General features: G+C 39.3%; 1 protein-coding gene across 1 annotated transcript; it reads left to right on the top strand.

Annotated features, from left to right (window-relative positions):
- The first annotated feature begins 1,319 nt into the window (after positions 1-1,319).
- TRAM1 (translocation associated membrane protein 1) lies at positions 1,320-21,287 on the top strand. The gene is made up of 11 exons (XM_058811056.1): positions 1,320-1,538; positions 4,383-4,446; positions 5,033-5,154; positions 5,357-5,473; positions 6,372-6,430; positions 6,830-6,914; positions 9,636-9,706; positions 9,796-9,900; positions 10,452-10,595; positions 11,492-11,652; positions 15,087-21,287. The coding sequence occupies exons 1-11, from the start codon at positions 1,416-1,418 to the stop codon at positions 15,158-15,160; spliced, it is 1,125 nt and encodes a 374-aa protein (XP_058667039.1). The 5' UTR covers positions 1,320-1,415; the 3' UTR covers positions 15,161-21,287.
- The last annotated feature ends 531 nt before the right edge of the window (positions 21,288-21,818 follow it).

The raw sequence follows: 21,818 nt of genomic DNA, 5'->3' as shown, positions 1-21,818 counted from the left end.
CAGTTTACAGTGTACCATCAGGACAAACACAGAGCCGAGCTGAAACTGAGTGCCTGTATGACAGGATATCTAGCCAGGCACTTGCTGATCAAAGTTTGAGGAAAGCATGTCTTGTCCCACTTAAGTCCTGCTTGTTATGTTCTGTGGAGATGAGATGACCTGATTTCTTTTAAGTCTGAGGTGGGAAATAGATGCAAACTTACATTGCAAAATGGAGGCCAGTTTTGATTCCAATCCAGTGTATTTCACAGGTACAGTATGTTCCATCCATGACTATACTGTATGCAGTCAGGGATATACTTTCACATTGATATTGTTGAAATCATGTCCTGCTTATTTACATTTGCACCATACTGGTACAGTCAGGGGATTAAGGCATTTCTAGAATACAAAACATCTTGGGACTCAAATATGAATGCTCCTTCTGTTTAAACTTTTAAAAAATCCAGCTGTGAAGGGAAATTTTTCTGTAGCTTTTTCTGTATTTTAAGTGTCCTAGATCATCTCCAGACACCAAATATAGCTGTCTCTTTATAAATTCATAGAAAGTCTGTGAGCATCTACACAGCTGATGAAGGTGTTTCATAGTTGAAAAACCTGGTCTTACGCTGATCAATCTGTTCCATGAGTCACTGCTCCATACAATTGGAAGAAATCAACCTTTTTAAAACGGCTCACGCAATTAATTTGGTGCACACTCTCAATTCTGGCAAAGCAAAGCAATACCAAATAGCTATGCTTTAATTTCTTGCCCTGTATTCATTCAAAAGCTGCCGGCAGCAAAAGCCATTCTGACAACACTAAATTTCAGCTATACATTAGTCAGTTTCTTTCTATTTCTTTTTCATAGATCCACTGGGACTATCTGCCTAGCAGAAGCTTTAACAAATAAAGACAGCACGAATTTTGCGAGGGTAGAAGGACCTCTAAACTCATCCTGGATCAGCGTTCATTTCTCAGACCTCTTCCTTCATCGTTTTAATCTGACAAGAGCCTTCTTTTACTGGGTTGAGTTGTTTGCTGGGCCGGTCAGCGCGGGCTTCGGGCTACCGCCAGTAAGTATCGGCCGTCTCTGCCAGCATTAAAAAAGCAAAGTAGATCTGCCAGCACTGCTGCCCGGGTGAGACTGCTCGGCACGGCACGGCTCGGCTGTGCTGCCGATCGCCGGCCAGGCCGCGCCGCGGTTGGCGGGTTTGAATTGGCGGGCGCGGCGCCGGGGGCGGAGCGCGGGCGGAGGCGCCGCCGGCCGGCAGGGGCGCTGCTGGCGGCGGGGCGGGGGAAGCGGAGCGGCGGCGCTGCCATTCCCCGGCTGCGCGGCCGCCTCCTCCCCTCCGCCTCTTCCTGGCCGCGGCCAGAGGAGCTGTGCTGGCAGCGGGGAGGCGGCGGCGGCGGCGGCGCCCAGTTCCCGGCCCGCCATGGCAATCCGCAAGAAGAGCAACAAGAACCCGCCGGTGCTGAGCCACGAGTTCATCGTGCAGAACCATGCGGACATCGTCTCCTGCATGGCTATGATCTTCCTGCTGGGGCTCATGTTCGAGGTGAGGCGGCACCGACGCCCCCCCCCGGGGGTCCTCTTCCCGCTTCCTCCCACTCCGCCGGAGGCTCTCGGTGCTGGAGGGGAGGGAGGGCGCGGGAGTGCCGCGGCAGCGGGGGATGCTGTGCGGGCTGCGGCGGAACCCTGCGGCTGCTCCCGGCGCACCTGCTCGCCGGCCCACGCCCGAGCCGCTGTACGGGGGGACAGCAGCCGACCCCCGCCCCGCCGCGCCGCCCGAGCGCCGCCGCGGGCGCCCGCCCTCCCCGCGGCGCATCCCCGCTTTCCCGGGCGGAACGCCCTTCTCCCGCCGCGGCTTGGGCAGGCGCAGCCGCGGCTGCCGCCAGGAGCGGGTCCCGCTCCCCGCCGCGGGCGGGAGGCCGTGCGGGGCCGGGAGCGGGCGGCGCAGTTGCTGCGGGCGGGCGGGCGGGCGGCGGGGTTACGTGGCAGCCGGCGAGGGAGGGAGGAGTGCGCGGCACGGCGGGGAGGGGGTGGGGGGCGAGGCCCGGCCGCCACAGCCGATCCCCCGCTCTTTGTGTGCGCGGCCCCGCCGGGCCCCGCCGGCACTACGGCTCCCGGCGGGCGGCGCGGCGGGGAGGGAAGGGAGAGCAGCGGTGACGTGTCCTTAGGGCCGCCGCTCCGCTCCTCCTGCCCGCCGAGCATCCCGGGGCTCCCGGGCGCCGTGTGGCTGGGCTGGGCTGGGCACCCCCGCCGTTCTCCCGCCTCGGAGACGCGCCGAGGTCTGGCAGCGGCGGAGGGGAGCGCTCCCTGCGGCCTGAGGGCCGGCCCTGCTGCAGGCCCTCCGCTCTCTGGGCCCCCATGTTGAATGCAGATGCTTTAAACCGCGCCTTTTTGGCGCTGGAAAGGTAACTCACCTGTGTGACTGCCAAAACGTTATCAGTGATCTAAGATCACCGATCATCAAATTAAAACGGTGTTGACTAAATGTTTCTGGTGTTCTAGGCATTTGTTCAGACATTTATTTCAGACATTTGTTAAGGGTTGTGGACCTTTCTGCCATGGTTTTCAGGATGGTTTCATCCAGCTGTTGTTACAGCTCAGCACTAAAAGCCAGTGGAGTTAGGAAGATAGATAGATAGATAGATAGATAGATAGATAGATAGATAGATAGATAGATAGATAGATAGATAGATAGATAGAACAGGCAGACCAGCTACACTGTTGTTTTAGGGGTTGCTATCAAAAATTACCAAGATAACTGTTATATGGTGATTTCCTGGGGAATGAAGTTGAAGAGGTAAACCTAAACTGTTTCCTTTTGTGCCTACATCAGGCTTACTGTATTAACAGTATTACTGGTAGGGGTAGAGGTTTTGAGGGATTGAATGTGCTGAATTATTTTGTTTCCGGATTTTTTAACCCACTGTGTTTTCTAACCCAGTGTAAAAAAAGGCCATGTGTCATTGTTGGTACAGATGTGGTATGTTGCAATTTTTTAAACGCTTTGATACAGGTACAGGAAATCACTTGCTGTGGTTGATGTTGGTATGGTAAGGTGTTTACACTGCCTGACTTGTACAATTCTAGTATTGAGAGTAGCTGACAGAGCCTTCAAAGGGCAGCTCAGAATTGAGCACTGTTTCAAATTGTCCTCTGAGGGCTCCCTTGATGAATAGGGAGCCCAAGGCAACTTCACTAATTTGAGCAAACTAGTTGGATTCCCTGAAGTTACATGGTCTGAACAGTCTGCCACGTATTCAGGGTTTCATAGAAAATCTAGGGCCTGTTGACAAAGCAATGGTTTTAAAAATCTCACTTCCTGTGAATAATTAATACTAGTAGTAACCTAGTCATTATCTTCAGATGCTCAGTATGTCCTTCCAGGATTACTTAAGGAGCTTGGGGTTTTTGCCAGCCCTATTAATTACCACATAGGTGCTGGGTTTTTACAGCAATGAGAAACCATCTGATCTATGTGATAGATCAGATCTACTAGGTGATCTACAAAGGTGTCTGTCTGAACTATGGTGAAGCACAGTTACTTTTCCCTCTCATTTAGGGCACGTTGATTCATGTTGGGATTCAATTAAAATGTGTTATAGTAAAAAATAAGTTTCTGCTTTTTGTCAAATAAGAACTTATACTCCATTTTATGTATTGGGGATTTTAGAACATCTCCACCCCACTTCTCAAAGAAAGCCATTGGGACATCCTCTCTTCAAACTGTTTTTATTCATTCTGGTTTTTCTTACAGCTTATCATAAAGGGGTAGTACCACTACTGCTAAATTTAATTTAATTTGTTTTATGCTTCTTGCCAAAGGATCCCCAGGGTCAAAAGACTGGTAATTGTACTGAGTTGGTATCCCACTGGCCTGAAATTGTTTTCTGTTGTATATGCCTTTTTTCCTTCCCTGTCCACATTTTTCAGATCACCCACAGATTTATGAATATGATAACTGACTTCCAAATTTTGTCAAATAAGAAAAGTACTTTTAAATAAAGTTTATTCTCAGCCACTGCTGAGTGCATCTTGGTCTAGGGACTCCATGATATTATACATTCTGTTAATGTAATAATACAGTATGGACTAAAGACAGAATTGTAGCATGTGTTTTCACTTCAGTGTTGTAGGAAAGGCTGTAAGTAACATTTTCAAGGATGTTTCATTTGGCAGGTTGAGCGTTCTGTAAACAAAGCCACAGAGACCACACCATGTGTGCTGCCCTTGGAAAGTCAGGTGCAGTGCTGAGATAATGGGAGGTCAGTCAGGTTTTTGGGAGGAGGCAAACGTGCTGGGCAAGGGTGCCAAAACTATGGGCAAATGTTTTCAGTTTAATGTAGTTTATTTCCATGAGAATTTACAGCGCCTTTGTTTTTTTCTCTTTTAGATTACAGCAAAAGCAGCCGTCATTTTTGTTACACTTCAGTATAATGTTACCATTCCTGCCACAGGTATGTATCTTGCAGAGGTTAGTGAGGAGACAGTGTATCAGACATGTCAGTGTGCCCTGCTTCCTAGACTTGTCCAGAAGGGAACTTGTCAATTTAACTTGTCAACTTCAATAGATAAGGAGCAGCTTTCAAGGATTTCACTTTATTTGTATGAAAACAGTTTTAGCTCATTAAGTTAGAGACAATGTTTCTTTTCTGCTGGATTTGTCCTTCGTGCTGAAACACCATCTTTCTGGTAGATATGGTCACGTGAATTCTTACTCTGGCTTTGAAGGTGATAATTTTTAATAGTCAAAGTGGGGTGGTGGTTTAGCATATTTTTATTGTCCACTTTCAGTGTATTTGGATAAGCTTCCTAAGTGCACTTAAGTTTTTAGTCTTTCCAGAGTCAAATTGAGTTTGTGATGTGATGGAGAAGATAACTATAAACAGTTTAGTGACCTAGTTCATGATGGCAGTTTAATTTGACTTTTATTTGTTCAGCTGACTACAGCTACTTCTGTCTGAAAGACTTCACTCTGAGAAATAAACTTATGAACCATTAAACTGTATTGGTGCCTAACAGTTAATTCTCTTTGTCTTTTAGAAGAACAATCTGCTGAAACAATCTCTCTCTATTACTATGGCATCAAAGACTTGGCTACAATTTTCTTTTACATGCTTGTAGCAATAATCATACATGCTATAATTCAGGAGTATGTACTGGATGTAAGTACAAAATATTCATTCCTTTCATCAAGATAATTGTTGGGTTTTAATTAGACTTTAAGACTATTAACCTTAAAGTAAATTTCTTCATTAAAATTTTTAACTGTAAAAACATGCATTAAACTTTCAAGGTAATCTAATGTAGTTACTAAATAAATGCGAAGTACTGCAGCATATAAATAACAGTGGACTTTCATTTCAGAAAATTAACAGGAAAATGCACTTTTCAAAAACAAAGCATAGCAAGTTCAATGAGTCTGGGCAACTCAGTGCATTCTACCTTTTCTCCTGTGTTTGGGGAACGAGTATTCTTGTCTCTGTAAGTATGCTTTCTCTTCTGTTTCGTTATGAGATTTCCAAAAATTCACTTATGTTGATGATAAATATGATTTTTGTTTATTTTTCTGGTTTTAGCTGGTTTTAAAAGTGGGGACAAGTTTAAGGATTCTGTGTGAGTTGAGTCATAACTGAGTATAAAGTCAGTAGTGTTACTGTTGCTCAGTCTTGAATAGATTTACTGTCAAACTGAATAAGATAAAACCATTTAACTTTATAATGGTGTTTAATTCTCTGTAGTTTTTTTATGTTGTTTTATTAATATAAAATAAATGTTTAGGAACCATACACAGCATTCTGGAGACCAGGGGATGGGTGTATGACAGATTGTTGTAACCTCAGGTCACTGTGTGCCTTTAGGTGACATACCCTTTGCTAGTGGCTGGATGTGTATGAGCTTAGCTCATAGAAAGGGTAGGCTGTGCCTTTTTTATTATTTTCTTTATTTTAACATAAAAACTCCTGGAAAACCTCTCTTTGTCTTAGTTCTAAGTTCAAAGTTTGTCAGCAGTTTATAAGAGAAGACTTTTGGCCATAGTAATCCTGGAATAATTTCCATCTCATAAGGATATTCTGTCTTGAATAATTACTTGATTTGTTTGGTTGCTTTTTATTTTCTTAAGCCAGTGCAGCTGTCTTTTGTTTTGGGGATTTGTTTTCTGGGTTGCTTTGGTTTTGTTTATTTGTGATTTCTTGGGGATTTTCTAAAACAAAATTTACGGATCTGCAGCTTTTACTTGTGTATGTATATATGAGTATTTTTTGTGTGTACACTTGTGCATATACATAAATGCATATATGTACGTCCACTCACTATTTCTGACTAGAAAGTAACATCTTAGAGTGTTTATTGGGGTTTTTTTGTTATTTTCTTTTTGTAGGAGAACTATATATCAGATCCAACGTCTCTGTGGAGGGACTACCCGCACACTCTGATTCCGTAAGGCCTCTTCCTTCCAGGATTGCTGGGGGACAGAGAGGGGGGACTGTTTTAAGCCTAGGGTGTGTCATGTACAATCTGTGTAGGATAAGTAGTTTGTAAAACTATATTAGTCACTAATGTGTTTTTGGTTGTATTTATGTGGGCTCGATTCTTTGACAACTTGTAGCATACAAAGTTCTTTTTATGTAGGCTGTTACTTAAAGAATTCCATTTTTGCAAGCTTTGTCCGAATGATTTTATTATTAAAGATATTAGTTTAAACTTGGCTGGCATGAAGGGTCTGTATTTTTTATTTTTTTAAGAGACAGAGATAAAATGAGTTCACTAGAAGCTTCTGAAATGTTCTAAGTTCATTCATGATGAATAATATTCTTCAATTCTTGCTGTATTGTACAGGTTTCAAATGAAGTTTTTCTACATCTTACAGTTGGCATACTGGTTTCATGCTTTTCCAGAACTGTACTTTCAGAAAACTAAAAAAGTAAGTTCAAAATGTAAATGGGAGGAACTCCAGAACAAGGTGGCTTTTTTTCTTTACAGTTAAAATCTAATTGAAGTAAAATTGCTAAATATCTGTTGTGTAAATAAAAATTACTGGTGTTTCTCATCCACTGAAAGAATTTTCCCTCAAGCAAATGATTGTGGTATTTTCTTTTCAACTCTTGGGGTTTTTTCCCTTTGTTTCTCAGGACTGATAGTCTGAATAGGCTCGCTAAAATCACAGCTGCTTCATGAATCATGATATAGGTGTAGAATATAAACTGTGAATAATTCTATACATCAAAGGAGTATGAAAGTCTGGGATTTGATTTAAATAGCATTTAAATGGGTGGATGACAATGGGATGTGAGCTGGCAATGTACCTTTGCACCCCAAAAAAAACATGTGTCACCTGGACTTGCCTAACAAGCAGTGGCCAGCTGGTTGAGGGAAGGTGAGACTGCCCCTGGAGTGCTGCATCCAACTCTGGGTTCCCCAGCACGAGAAAGGTATGGATCAGTTTGAGCAGGGCCAGAGGAGGGCCATGAAGATGAACAGAGGCCTGGAGCACCCCTTCTATGGAGGCAGGCTGAGAGAATTGGGGTTGGTCAGCCTGGAGAAGAGAAGGCTCCAGGGAGAATTATTGTGGCCTCTCACTGTTTGGAGGCTTATAAAAAATATGGAGACTTTTTATTGGGGTCTGTAGTGACAAGGAACAATTATTTTGAAAGAGTGGGTTTAGAGTAGATTTGAAGAAATTCTTTGTGATGAAGATGGTGAGACACTGGAACACAATGCCCAGCAATGACAGTTCTCAACAATGCAGAGAAGTTGTGAATTTGCTTTCATTTGAAGTGTTCAAGGTCAGGCTGGATGGGGCTTTGAGCAACCTGGTCAAGTGACAGATGTCCTTTGTAGATCACCTAGCCTATGATTGGACTAAGTGATCTATAAAGGTGTCTTTGAGCCCAAGCCATTCTGTGACTGTTGGTGCTCTGTGAGCAGGCTGCATCTCTGTTGCCAGTTCTGCTTTATTGAAGAAAATTAAACATAGGTGTTACATAATCACAGGTCCTTGTACAGGAGCCTAGAAGAGGCTTAGTAAAATAGTAACAAAATGCACTCTTTTGTGCTGCTCATATGCAATATGAGTATTGTTTTGCAGATGCACTGCAGCTGATGTTCTCTTATTGTGCTAGTGATACCTTCCAAATTTGACTTCACAGCCAAGTGTGAAGATTGTTCTTAAAATAACTTCAAGAAAGCTGTCACAAGTGGCCTAAATGCTGTGTGTTGAATAGCAGTGTTTTACTTGGTCACTGCTTGAAATTGTGCCCTTTGACTTTTGCATTAAGTTAAAGAGTGATAGTTCATTTGTTTTTTAGCATGGTTGATATTTCTTCAACCACAGCTTAACCTCTGCTATCTTGGTTTTTTTGCCTTATTCCTTCTTTTGAACAAACTGGCTGCTTTTACTCAGCTCCAGTTATCTGTCTTGCTGACATAAACAAGAAAATAACTTCTCAGCTCTGGTTCCTCTATAGTCATGTGAACCTTGTGCATTCTTCCGCAAGGCCTTCAGTCTCTGACAGTTTGTCTAAGCAGGCAGCATGGGCTGTTAAAATGTTATCTCAGTTTTAAAGTGTTGTAGGCTAGTCCTGGTTGTGCTTGGAGAAACTGACCATTTGTACTTACTGTGTCTCTATCTGAAATAACCAATTTTTCATTTTCTTTCAGATAATTTATAGTAGGTCTTTCTCCACCTGCTCTTTGTGTATTATGTGTGATGTTTGCTGCTGTCATAATTGTTTGATTCTGTGGGTTTGTTGAATGTGATACTGAGTATTGAATAACATAGTATAGGTCTTGTAAGACTAAAATTTTAGGCCCTTTTTACAAGATCCTTGTAAAAAGGAGCCTTAAAATATCCAAGCTAAAGATCCTTACTTGAAGTTTAGAGAATCTCTCCAAATAGGAGTTTCTTAAGCACACTGAATGTACTCTGCTACCACTCCAAAAGAGATTTTTATTGTGATCTGGCATGGTTCAGTGGTCCCTCTGTTCACAGATGGCACAATCTGCTTTCCATGTGCTGTATATCTTCCTCTTTATTATTTCATCTCCATGAAGTGTTCAGTTCAATAGGGCTGACAAAAGCCTGACTTAAAGTGGGACCATGTGCTTTAGCATGACTGGTTAATAACAATATTCTCTGTATTTGCCAGAAACAGTGTGCCAGAATTTTGGATGGCCTTGAATTTTTAAAATTTATGTCAACACTTGGAAAACCTCTCATTTTGATTCATAGACTGTCATTTTATTCTGTAGCAATCTGACAATTTGATGGGCAGCAAACATGTGGAACTGTAGACTCTGATGGTACAGTAATAGATGCAAAATAAGAAATGTAATAATTTGTATATATTCACAGTGGTCATAACAAATAAAAGTAGATCCTTTTTAAAAGCATCTTTCCATGTTTGATGCCTTTTCTCACAGTAGCATATGTAGGACACTGAATATGACTGGTAAATGAGCAATCAGTTATGTGTGGAATTAGATGGTCCAGGCTGAGTGTTTCAGTGCCAAACCAGGCCATGTTGAGGTAGCTGATACAAGAACAATTTTCCAAGACTAGGGAATAGTTTGTAATAACAGATAATACAGTACAATACTGTGTAACATTGTATATAACACATGGTCACTTTTTTCTTCCAAATAGGAAGATATCTTTCGCCAGATTGTCTACATTGGACTTTACCTCTTTCATATTGCTGGAGCCTATCTCTTGAAGTAAGTCAATTGTAAACTTTTGCTGACTCCCTTCTTCGCCTTAAATATCTAACAAAAGGTCTGAATGTTTGTTTTATTTGTTTTGATAGTCTGACCCACCTTGGACTTGTTCTTCTGGTATTGCATTACTTCGTTGAATTTCTTTTCCACATATCCCGTCTTTTCTACTTCAGTGATGAAAAATACCAGAAAGGGTAAATAGTCTTTAATATTTTATCTTTATCTTTAAAGTTCTTGTAATTTCTGTCTGAGAGCCTTTTGCATTTAACTGACCAGAAACTAAAATTACAAGGGAGTTCAAACAGTGTTTCTTAAGCAACCACAGTTGTCCAGACTAATGCTAGTACTTACATTTCTAAACCATCAGTATACTTTCTACCTTGCTTTAGTCTATTTAAGTAAATAGTAGTAGCAGTACTAAATGAAATAAAATCTCTCAATGTGTACTAATGTGGGGTTTATTTTAAGTTTTGTAGAGAAAGAAACAGGATAGATTGCTAATATAGCCAGCTCCATAGGAACTAAAAATGTGCTTTTGTTCTAATAGTGCTGGAAAGCACTTTCAATTGAGTTGAAATCAGTTCTCATAATATAAGATGCATTTAAGATAGATGCAAAATCATGTATTTAGGTAAGTTCTTGGATTTCAAACAAATTTGCATGGTGAAAGGTAAGCATTTGGATTGTTAGTGCATGTGTTTTGAATGGAAAGTTGATTTAGTGTTTGTGGTGTTTTTATTTCTAGATTTTCACTGTGGGCAGTTCTTTTTGTTTTGGGAAGGCTTCTCACCTTGATTCTCTCAGTCCTCACTTTTGGCTTTGGACTGGCAAGAGCAGAAGATCAGCAGCTGAATTTCAGTACTGGGAACTTTAACATCCTGGCTGTTAGGTACAGTAAACCTGGAACAGTTCTTAAGCATGTGCTGTAAACCGTGTTAAATACACAATGTAAGTGGTATGGTACTATTGCCAATAATTCTGAATGATTGAGTGTTTTCATGTAACCAATGGGATCAATAGGAATAGCTCATGTAAGAAACTTGTAAAGCATAGTGAAATGAATTGACTGAATTTAGTCTAAAGCTGAGAAATCTCTAACTGGTTACTCTTCTCTGTTGAAAAAACCCCAAGCAACTAAAAAAAAAAAACCTAAACACAAACCAGTAGAATTAATAGAATATCCAATTACAGACACTACTTTCAAATGTTTTAAAGTTAGTAAATTGAATTCTAAATATGATTGCTGTGAGTATATCTTAGAGGTCAAAGTATTTGTGCCCAGAGCAGCTTTGGTATCATTTGAAGATTACTGCTTCCTTCTCTGCCTTTTTTATGGCCCCTGTTGTGCTGTGTGATCCAACTGCCTGACCTTCTTATAAATGCAGAAAAAGAATTTATTGAAACTTTGACAATGTCAGCATTACCTTGCAAAATTGATACTCTGAGCTGCAAGACACTCCTGAACCATTTTCAGCTGTTACTACCTGGTACCCTGAGAGTAATTCTGAGAAAGACAGCAGGAAAGAAACCTAGTACTTCCCAGTTTTGATGGATAAAAATTTGACCATTGCTCTATATCTAGTTTTGATCATCTGTGTTTAAGCCCAGTGTCACCCTATGCAAGTGAACTCAATTCTTGCCTTAGCAAATGGAGATTACCAGGTTACCAGGAGGTTACTCAGGATTTTGGAAGTTGCCCAAAATCCTGAGGTGTTCTACCTTGCTTTTCTGTTTGAATAATGAGGCAAACCTACTGATGAAACTTTACCTATTATTTGTTTCTAGAATCAGTGTGCTGGCCTCCATCTGCATGACCCAAGCATTTATGATGTGGAAGTTCATTAATTTCCAGCTTCGGAGGTGGAGAGAGCATTCTTCTTCTCAGCCTCAGTCAGTGAAAAAGAAGTTTGTATCAGCTAAAGGAAAGACCTCCAGAAAAGAAAGAGGTTTGTAGTTTCATTTTTTCTGTTCCCTTGACTTCTCAAAACCAACTTTAGGTCGCTAAAGAAGCATTTTGTGTTTAACTTGTGAGTGAGATGACTCAGCTAGAGAAGCAGTACTGGGGAATATTACTGTGGGAAGAATAATTCTTTTTTTTAAAGAAAAACCACTATATATTGTTGGGTTTTCTAACTGCCAAAATAAAGGAATTACTGGGGTATTTTTCATTAATGCAGCATGATATTTTTTATTCTCTATAATTTCATTACTTGGAGCAAAATGTGTCATGCTTGTGTTTTGTTCCCTTATATAAAGGGAACAGATGCAATTTTAGATCTCTTCTCTTAGACATTCATTTGTAAAATTTTTTTGCTGTGGATTTCAAGCTTCTTTTTCATTGCCCCAAAATTCTGAGGGTTTAGAGCAAAGAGAGGATTTGGTGATCCACCCAGTAAAAAGTTTTGTGTTGGACTATTTTTACAAAAACCAGAAATTGGTAGTTCTTTAAGGAAAGGTAATAACACCTTACTACTGTAAACCTGTGTCAAAGCATTTGGAAATAAACTAAAGAGTACAGGTCTGACTTTTTCGTTATGTCACACCCTTTTTGTGGAAATGGTATGAGAGATGAACAGAACACTCTTTCCTCCAAGAAAAAATTTTGTGCTCTTTTAAAAAAAAATTAAATCCCTGTACTTCAATATATCTGTTGCACCAACAGTTCAACTCCTTCCTATGTATTTAACTGCTAGTTTGAATAACTTCTGCACCCTTTTGAAATGGCAGAAGTTGTTTCAAAAGCTTTCTTCAGCATAATCCTTTGCCCCCAGTTATGTATTACCAACCTCTGTTCCACTTTTTGATATTTTGAAAGTAGTGTGTGTCAGGACCATTTGCACTGAGAACTGAGATTTGTGGTGGGAGATCAGTATTTTTTTTATTTCTCCGAAGTTTCTATTTTTATTAAAATTATGTAGTTTAGAGTACTGCTGCACTCCCTTTAGAATGATTTGTAATTATCACAACTTGGCTTTTGTGTAGTGTTGTTTGGTTTTTTTTCATCTGAAAATTCAGTTGGAATTTTTTTTTTAAATGGAGTGAAGGTAGTTTCCTGTGTAAGTGTCCTGTTTAATAGAGCTTCATGGTCATGGCCTCAATATGGAGGGTTTTTTTAAATTTAAGTATTTTATGTCAAGTAATTTTAAAATCTATGCCTTGATTACGGAGTCAGAAATGAAATTCCTTTTTAAAATCTCTTAATCTATTTAATTAATGTAGTTTAGTGAATCTGCTGGGTTTCAGCCTACTTCAATGGAGACTTGCAAATGGTAAACAAACAGTGAAAAAGTCAGTTAATTCACAAAATAATTGAACTATGCCTGTCTTGAACACTGAAGAATTGTATTACTGATTTTAAATGAACATAAAAGAACTCAATTCATTCATTTTTCTTCTGTTTTGAATATTCCTGTCTATTCAAAACACTTGCATAGGATGCAGCAAAGCAGTGGTTTTGAAGGAGTAATATATGCAATTGAACTATTTAAAACGCTTTTTTGTGTGTGTGTGGTTGAATGTTTTTTTTGAGAGCCAGGGCACAATAAAATGTGTTACTTTTCGTCTATGCCAAAAGCAAGAAATGACAGTAAAAAATCCTGCTGGTGATATAGGTGGGATATACATGTGCTGATTCATGTTCTTTGTTGTTTTACCTAAACTCTTTAGGAAAATATGATTTCAGTTAGCTGGCTTGGGTCTAATTAATTGTTTGCAAATTTCTTTACTTAAAAACAATTCAAACATTTTCAGAAATATCCAAAGACCACCTTATGTAGGCTTAAAATGGTGGTGTCATTTACAGCCAATATGTGCTCAAACAGACTGTGACTCTTTGGGCCTGGTCTCCTGCTCATGTGTGGTTGTCATTTTTGGGTTTTTTTGTTGCTTGTTTGCACAAATGGGAGCATTTGGGAGTCGTGGGAGAAAGAGGGAGGCCAACAGTTGTTTTTGTAGACTGTCCACACTCTAGTGACCTTCAGCACATCTGTGGATGGAAAAATAAGTTTAACCAGTCCTTTATAAAAGTATATAAATATGTCTATGTAATAATTGTTTAAAAGCACCCAAAAAACCAGCAGCTGTTGCTTGAAGTCGGAATGATCTGAGTCAGAGCAGAGATGTTAGGCTGCAAGCATTGTAGCTGGCTATGCACTGTGCTCTTTAGATCTGCTTTATAAATGTAGTCACTGTCAGGCAACATCTGTTTCCTTGGGTGAGGTGAAACTGAGTAAAGGGGGTGTTGGAGTTGTGGATGCTGAGGATTTCTGTGCTGACACACTCTAACTAACTCCCAGGAGAGCAATACCTTTGACCTGAAGCCATGGAGAAGGCTTCCAAAATTAATTGGTAACTCTAGGATTACAAGTGTGTAGTTAATTAGAAGTGTGTAATATCACAAGGTGAAAAACTTAGAATTTGAAGTTTTAAAGTATAATAATATATATAGAACAAGATAGAAGCTTTAAAGCAAAAACTATTCCTTCTTTACCTTCTTCTTCCTTCTTCTTAAGTTTAAATAGTATTTTGTAATTAGTCAAAAAAGTCCACATTGCTTCAAGTAATTAGTTATTAGATTAAAAGTGAAAATAATTTAAGTATCATTTCTTAATGAAATAGTTTAACCTTAAAAAACCTTATAACAAAAAATTTTATACCTTATTAGTAAAAAACTAAAAACTCACTACCTATGAGACTACAACATAAATAAGAAATAATAAACACCTAAATGTGAGGACAAACTATCATCTCAAGTACCTTTGTGTTCTTAGCTAGGTGCCTGATCTTGAGCTCTTTCCACCTACACATACTCATTGCAAATCTGAACCGGTGTTTTACTTCTGCCTTATCTATGTAAATATCTTCATCATAATGTAAATGAGTTAAATATGTTAAAATATATGCTTTAAAAATTGTGGGTATATCTGTGTAAAAAGGATTTCCTCTATGTTTCGAGTGCTTGTAAAGTAAGCAAAGGAGTGTAATTTTAACAAGAATTATGACATAGGTGAGGTAAATAGCTAAGACCTGTAGCAGAGAACTCTGTATACAGTCTGTCTCCAAAATTTCACAGAACCATCTCATCTGAAGTTGTAGTTTTTCACAGAATGTCTTCTAAGATATCATAACTGGTGTTATATAATGGACTCATTTCGGTGTCTGGTCACATTAGGGTTCTGGAATTTATTATAGTAAACTTTAAATAATGCACTTTGTAAAAACTTCATTATGCTGTTGCACACTGAATGATAATTAATTAACCTTCTTTTCTGAGGGTACATCAGAAAAGAAGTTAAAGGCTGTTTGTGTAGGACCCACAAAAATGTAATAAAATACAAAGTGTCTCACTGTACTTAAAGAGTGATTTCTTCTTTTTTTCTAGAAAATGGAATAAATGGAACAGTGACCTCAAACGGAGCAGACTCGCCTCGCAGCAGGAAGGATAAATCCTCGTAAAACTGGGTTTTATTAAGTTAATTGACTAATGTCCCCAAAGAATCTGCTTTTTACATGGATGGCCCTTCAGCACTAGAAATATTATGGATTAAAGAAAATACAATTCATGTTTTTTGATTATTGCTGTTGTTTTGAGAAACTTTTTTTAAAAAACCATTTTGACTAAGGAAAAAGTTTATCTCTCTTCAGATACTTGGGGGGAGGATTCAACACTTTTTAAAACACATTGACGCTTTTTTAAATATTTACTGTGATGAAATAACTTACTTAATGAGGATCACTGTTGCAGTGTATTATTTCCTTCCAGTTTTTGTAATCTTGGTGATACTGTTCTACCAACTTCACTTTTTCCAAGTTCCTCAAAAAGTATTGCAAAATTGAAGTAAAAACATTGTATGCATATTCAGATACTCTGGGTTTTCAGCTAATTACCTTGACTCAAATTTACATTTCAATTTGGGATTCCAAGACCACACCAATAGACCTCTTTATTTGGTAGTTACTATAGCTGCATAATGTCTGCTCTAAGAATTGCCCCATATCATTAAAACAAAACTGAACTAATTGGAAACGTTGCAGAGTCTTATTGTTTGTTGGTTAGAAATCTCTTACAAGGAGCACAACACCTTTTTGAGATATAGCTTTTAGCACCTGAAAATTAGAAGGGAGTGTGTATGGTCATAGAGAGAGTAATTTGAGTAGCACTGTCCACTTCTGTCTGTGCTTTTGAGGTGTATGTATCTTGGAGAATTGGTGTGCATTGGACCTTCTTTGAAAACTTGTCTGTCTGATTTTCTGGGTGGAGGTTATTAAAATGTGCTGTGTTTGTTTTGGGAGGCAATCAGTGCTCCATGAAGAGGGAATTAGATAAATGGATCAAGTGATGAGAAACATTCCTTTATTCTAACTGCTTTGCTTTGTTTCACCTCTGTTAGGAAATAGTTTGATTTCTCCTATATATATTTTTATGAAAAAATATTTAAAAGCTACAGCTTCTTAAAACTGATTTATTGTGACCTCTGCTGCAACTGAAAAAATCTAAATTTAAGAATTTTTCCATTATCTTTCATAATTGTATTCAATGTGAAACCTTGTCCAGTTAGTTTTCCAGTTTATTATGCAGATAATCTTTCCTCTGTACACTTTTGTAATGGGTGCAATTCAGCCTGTTTCACTTGGGAATGAGTGAGACAGTTATTGCAGTCCTAAGAAGAAGTTGCTAAATTAGTCTATCAAGTTAACCCAAGTATTGAACTGCTTATTGATTAAGGAGTAATTATGAGCAATCAAGCTGATAAATAATTGTAATTAAAAACTGTTATTATAATGGAGTCTATACCCAACAAAATTATAAATCTGCATTCTGTATTTTCTACAGTTCAATTGCTTGCTATTCAGAATAAACATTCTAGTACAAAATCCTCACTACAAGCAACTATCCATTCTTCAGTTGTTTAGTGCTGTTTAGAGTTATTACAGTATAATTTATTGCATGTTTCAGCTGATTACAGACACAATTCCCAAGTATTTGGTTCACAGCTCCTGAAGCGGACTTGGCAGACTTGTACTTGCTTAGCTTGAGAGCTCTGGGGCAGGGTGCCCTCCAGTATGCCCAGTCTGCTTCAGCAGAAGTAGGGATCCCATGTGCTGGGACATCCCATGTAGAACTGTGAATCTGTCCAACCTGACCACAAAACTGGAAAACCGGAACTCGGAAATTTTGAGACTCGTGTACATTATATACTTGTTGTTCAAAATCATGTTTTGTGTCTGATGTTCCCAGAAGAACCTTCAAAGATTCTGTGTGCCTTGCTCTCAAATTGTACCTTAAGCCAAAGGGGGTAAATTTTAAGTGTCTAGTCTGGTGCTTGGACTCTAAATCAGTTTGCTTGTGATATCTGGTTGCACTGGGGCTGAAAGAATCATAAAGGGTGGAGGAACAAATTATGAAGCAGTCATTTAAGGTACTTCTTGAGATCTTCAAGACTTATAGGAGTCTGAGGGTTGTAATAGTTGTTTCCCTAAGGCAAACTATTTCTTGTTAACCTCATTCTTTGACACAGTAGTCTTGAAATGTAAACTTCAGGTTAATTTCCAAAAACTTCAGAAGTATTCTTGACTGTTAATACTGACGTTGCTTTTTGTCTCCTTTTGGCCTTATGGACGGACATTTTTGTCCTTTGGACATTTACAAAAGCACTTTTGTTTCCACAATGGCTTAATATTCATCATTGCCTTATAGGAGTTGTTGGTATCTGCCAAGTAATAGAAAGTAACAACAGGTGTTCTAGAAATTGGTTAGAGTATTGGAAGCCACTATTTTCTGTCTCTTCTCTCATAACTAAAAATACATATTTATCATGTTTGATGAGGCAAGACCAGTATTGTTTAATTATCTGCCTTGGGATAGAAACTCTCAAACTTAGAACATATTGAGACTTCTAATTTGATATTACTTGTTTTAGCATTAGAGTATTGTTTGGCTTAAAATTGCTTAAAATTGATTTTCAAATGTTATTGCAGTTTTGGCTCTTTGCTGTAATCAGAGTTTCAGTAAGATGGAAGAATATTAGTTGTCTAATCATGTTTTCTTAATTATGGCATCAAGAAAATTAGAAATGGAAATGACTGAGGAGTTCATTATTATATCCTATGCCAAATAAAATAGGCAGTAGTTAATTTATCCTCATCAATTACCAGGTCCCACAAAGAGAAAGCTTTGTCCATTTAGATGGATTTGAATTGAATAATTACACAGACAGTGGATAGCGTTTGTTTGGTTTGGTTTTTTTTTCTTAAACCTCCTTCTCTTTGCACCATCTTGTCAAAACTTTTCAAGATTTAACAACAGATGATTTCAAGCCTTTATTTGAGCCCCAAATGTGTGTTTGTTTTATGCGCCAGAATATTCTCTCAAAACCATCATTTTACTTTTAAAGTGGTTATATTTAATTTCAAAGTACAAACAAGGAATGCAGAGCAGCTGAAATTAATTTTCAGAGTTTTAGTTTTCATCTGGGCACTTTCTCCTTGACTGGTTGCAAAGACTGATTTCTCCTGTGTGAATCATTCATGAATGTGAAAATACTCTTTGGAAATACTGTTTTTCTGGTGATCCCATGCCCAAACTTAGGAATAGTGAAGGAATTTGCTGAGCAGAGAAAATGCATAGGCTATTTCTTCTAAGTTTAGGTTATGCTGAAGGTAAATTATGTATGTTGGGATGATGCATTTAGAAAATCAGCAGGTATTGGTAAGGATTTGGTATTTTTTCTAAATACTGTTTTTCTTTGAAAATTTTAGTTGTGTTTACGGAGTTATAGTACCCAGAATCATAAAAAGCAGTGTGGTCCTTGGGTATAGGTAATTGGACTTCTGTAAAAAGGGTCAATACACATCTGCAGTCCTTTGTTCTTTGCAGATTTCTGACTGACTGCACCTGAGTTGATATTGTTGGGGCAAAGCTTGATATGAAAGGGAAGGGAGGATTCCCATAACCATGCTAGCCTGAAAGTAATGTAGGCTGCTGCCAGAATTGTTGCTCTGTCCCTTGCCTTAGCTAGCATGAGCCTTTCTGGTTGCGTGGTGAGTTAGACCAGGGGGCTGGTGCACCTGAAAACAAGCATGTTTGGGTTTTTCCCATTGGGTTAGTTGCCTGATAGTAACCCCAGAGTTTTACAAGTAATTATGTATAAGCAAGAAGAAGAGTTGCAGGGTAAGGATCAGTCAGGTTCTAAGGCATCTGTCCCTTTCAACAGCATGTTGCTTAAAAATTACACTAGATTACACTGTGGGATATCTTTAAAGGCTTTCAGTCACCAGAACCAGAAGGGACCTGGTCTCTCTGGCAGTTCCTACATGCCAAATCCATTAAGTATTGATGGATTTTTTTCATATCTTGTGGGGGAAGGGGAGATACTCATTGTGATTTACTGTACTGAGATGCCTTTTATCTGTCATACTGGCAGAGTAGAAATAGGGATTTTGAAATTGTAGATTGTCCTGGATCAAACAAACAACATTACTTTCCTTAACAGCCAGGAAATTATGGGGGTTTTTTTTCTTTTTTGGTGTGAGATTTTTTTATTCCTACATCAATCCTTTATGTACTGGAGGAGGTATTCCAGAGAGCTTCACAAGAATTGCACTGTGTGCGAGCCTTGGTACATGGAGGGGAGGATTGTTTGGTTTCTCTTGGTTTGTTTTCCTGTTTTCAGGAAGTTCACCAGCTGATTCCTAGGTCATACTTGGGTTTGGTTCCATTTGTGACTCAGCCCTTTGGGCCTGTGTTGTAAATGTTGGAGATTGGCAGTTTCAATAGGCTCCCTGTGCAGTGGTGATCATCGCTGTCCTAATTGTTCTGTCTGGAAAATGTCAGTATTGAAGGGACTTGAACACAAAGTAGAGACAGTGGTGATGTTTGTAACATTTACAGGCCAGTGGGAGCCTGCATACAGAGATGGCATCTGCAGGGGGGGCTGTGGTTTAATGCCTGAATCTTGTTATGCAAATATTTAGGTTATTTCTGGTGCAGGGTATAAGAATGTCCTACAAAATGAAAGCTTGGGGAATATTTAGAAAATCCTTTAAAAAGAAAAAGACTTCAAAGGACTGACGTCAGTTATCATCTGTTCATCGTATTTGAATTTCTTACATTGCGAGCTGTGGATTATCTTTAGAGCACTGGATTAGCCCATGCTTGTAGGTTTGTCGGTGGGGTTGTTTTATATACTGTAAGCTGTTGTGGTGGATGTCTGGTGAGTGCCCCTTCTTCACACTGCTCCCCGAACTACTCAGTTTTGGATCTGATAACCCTAAATCTGTACACAATAAGGAATTTTGTGTGCTCTTCAGAGCTAAAATAGGATCAGTGCTGGAGTGTTTCTGGATCAGACGTGCAAAAGAAACATGCACATCAATATGTTGAGTGTCATCAGAACCTCCTTAATGGGAACTGAAACTCTTTAGGAAGAATAAATTGCAATACAACTTGGATATAGCTCACATCCACATAGCAAGTGCTGTTGTGAGTGAAATGGGACTGCTGTTGGCTTCTGCCCCTGTCCATTCCCTTTGGTGAGCAATGTGTGAGGAGTGCTGGGCTGCAGCAGCAGTAGGCTGACTGCTTTCTGCCTTTTAGAGAAGTTCTTTTGATGTTGCCAATTCAAAAGGCAACAACTTTTATTTCTGGTTTAAAAAAAAAGCATACGGCCTAGTTTTGAATCCAATGCACTTGCTCTTGATCTCTTTCTATGTGTCCTGTCACTTTTATTTTAGGTTTCTGCAGATACTTTAGTTTTATCCAGCTCAAGGATGGCAAGTCTATGATGTGAGTGCCAGAAATGACAACTCCTTTTACTTCTCTTTGTGTTTGAAACTTTTTGCAGAATCAGAGCAGCTAAAGTGTAGCTTTATAATTCAATAGTGTTTCAGTATTCATTCTTTGTCTGTGTTTATTGTGGTTAACATTAAAGGTCAGGCATTATCGTTCAGCACAACACAGTTGTTACTTCTTCATGCTACACACAAGAGCGTTGGGCAATTTGATATAGTGAATTGAAAAAATAATATGTTAGTCAGTCTGGTTTAACAGAAGTTGATATTCCTGGATGGTTTTGCTTTGTTTATTGCAGTTCACTCTCACTGCCTTTTTCATTTAGGAAACCGGGCACCCAAGATCTCTGAATCTCTAGACTGTAGTTTTGCTGTATACCACGTGAAAAATTATGGTCTAGAGCTTTGTGTCTCCTTATATTTGTTTTTAAATGTTGAAGACTGTATCTTGCATTGTAATCAACAGATAAGTATTCAGCCCATGGTAACAAGAATACTGTAACAGGGTAGGAATTTCAACTCTTGAACTCCGGACTAGAAACCAAGCCAAAATTTAACTCATGTTCTCACGCAGGTGATTCCTCCTCTTTGTTTCTCAATTAATCATTATCTTTGTTTTGTTTATGTAGATTGTAAGTTCTTGTGGCAAGGGTTGTCTTTCGTGCGTGTGTGTGCGTGCGCGTGTGTGTACCCAGGACAAGGAGGTCTGGAGCCCCAGTCCCTGGAAGCTGTAATAAGCAATCACCTTGTTATTGTTTTCCTGGATATCATAATAAAGAGTATCGAATTAAAACTGTGCTTGAATAGTCTGTTACAAAAATGGAAGCGTGTTAATTGCTTCTGGCCTTGCTTACAGTGCAGCAGCATCAGGGAGATGCTGCCCAAAGGCAAATATGGTGTTTTGTTTGGGGATATTCACTTGAACCATTGAGCACCAGAGACAAGAAATCTGCTTAGGCTAAAGAGGAATGGCTTGTAACTTGGGCTGGAGTTGGGACTTGCACAAAATTATCACGAGTTCAGGACAGATTTTCAAACCTTTTGTAAGCTTGAGAAACTGCATTGGCCCTCCCTCTTGGCAAGGAGGGGCTTGCTTGCTGTAATGTTTGTGCAGCATTTTGTGTCCTTTGAGTAGAGCTTTACAGCTTGAGAGAGTAACCATGAACTTGGAGAACACCAGGAGCTGTGCTAGGCAGTGTCTGGTGCTGCCTGGAACTTGCTATTCTGGTGTGTCCACTCCTTTCAGCTGAACAACTTTTAAAGCCTTTGTAGACTTCAGCTTCCCTGATGCAGAAGAGCAAAATTTCATCCAATCTGAATTGGA

This window comes from Ammospiza caudacuta, chromosome 1 (genome assembly GCF_027887145.1).
Source record: "Ammospiza caudacuta isolate bAmmCau1 chromosome 1, bAmmCau1.pri, whole genome shotgun sequence".
NCBI classification, from domain to species: Eukaryota; Metazoa; Chordata; class Aves; order Passeriformes; family Passerellidae; genus Ammospiza; species Ammospiza caudacuta.
The sequence above is the reverse complement of the archived record's forward strand: the minus strand, read 5'-3'. Positions and strand labels throughout refer to the sequence as shown.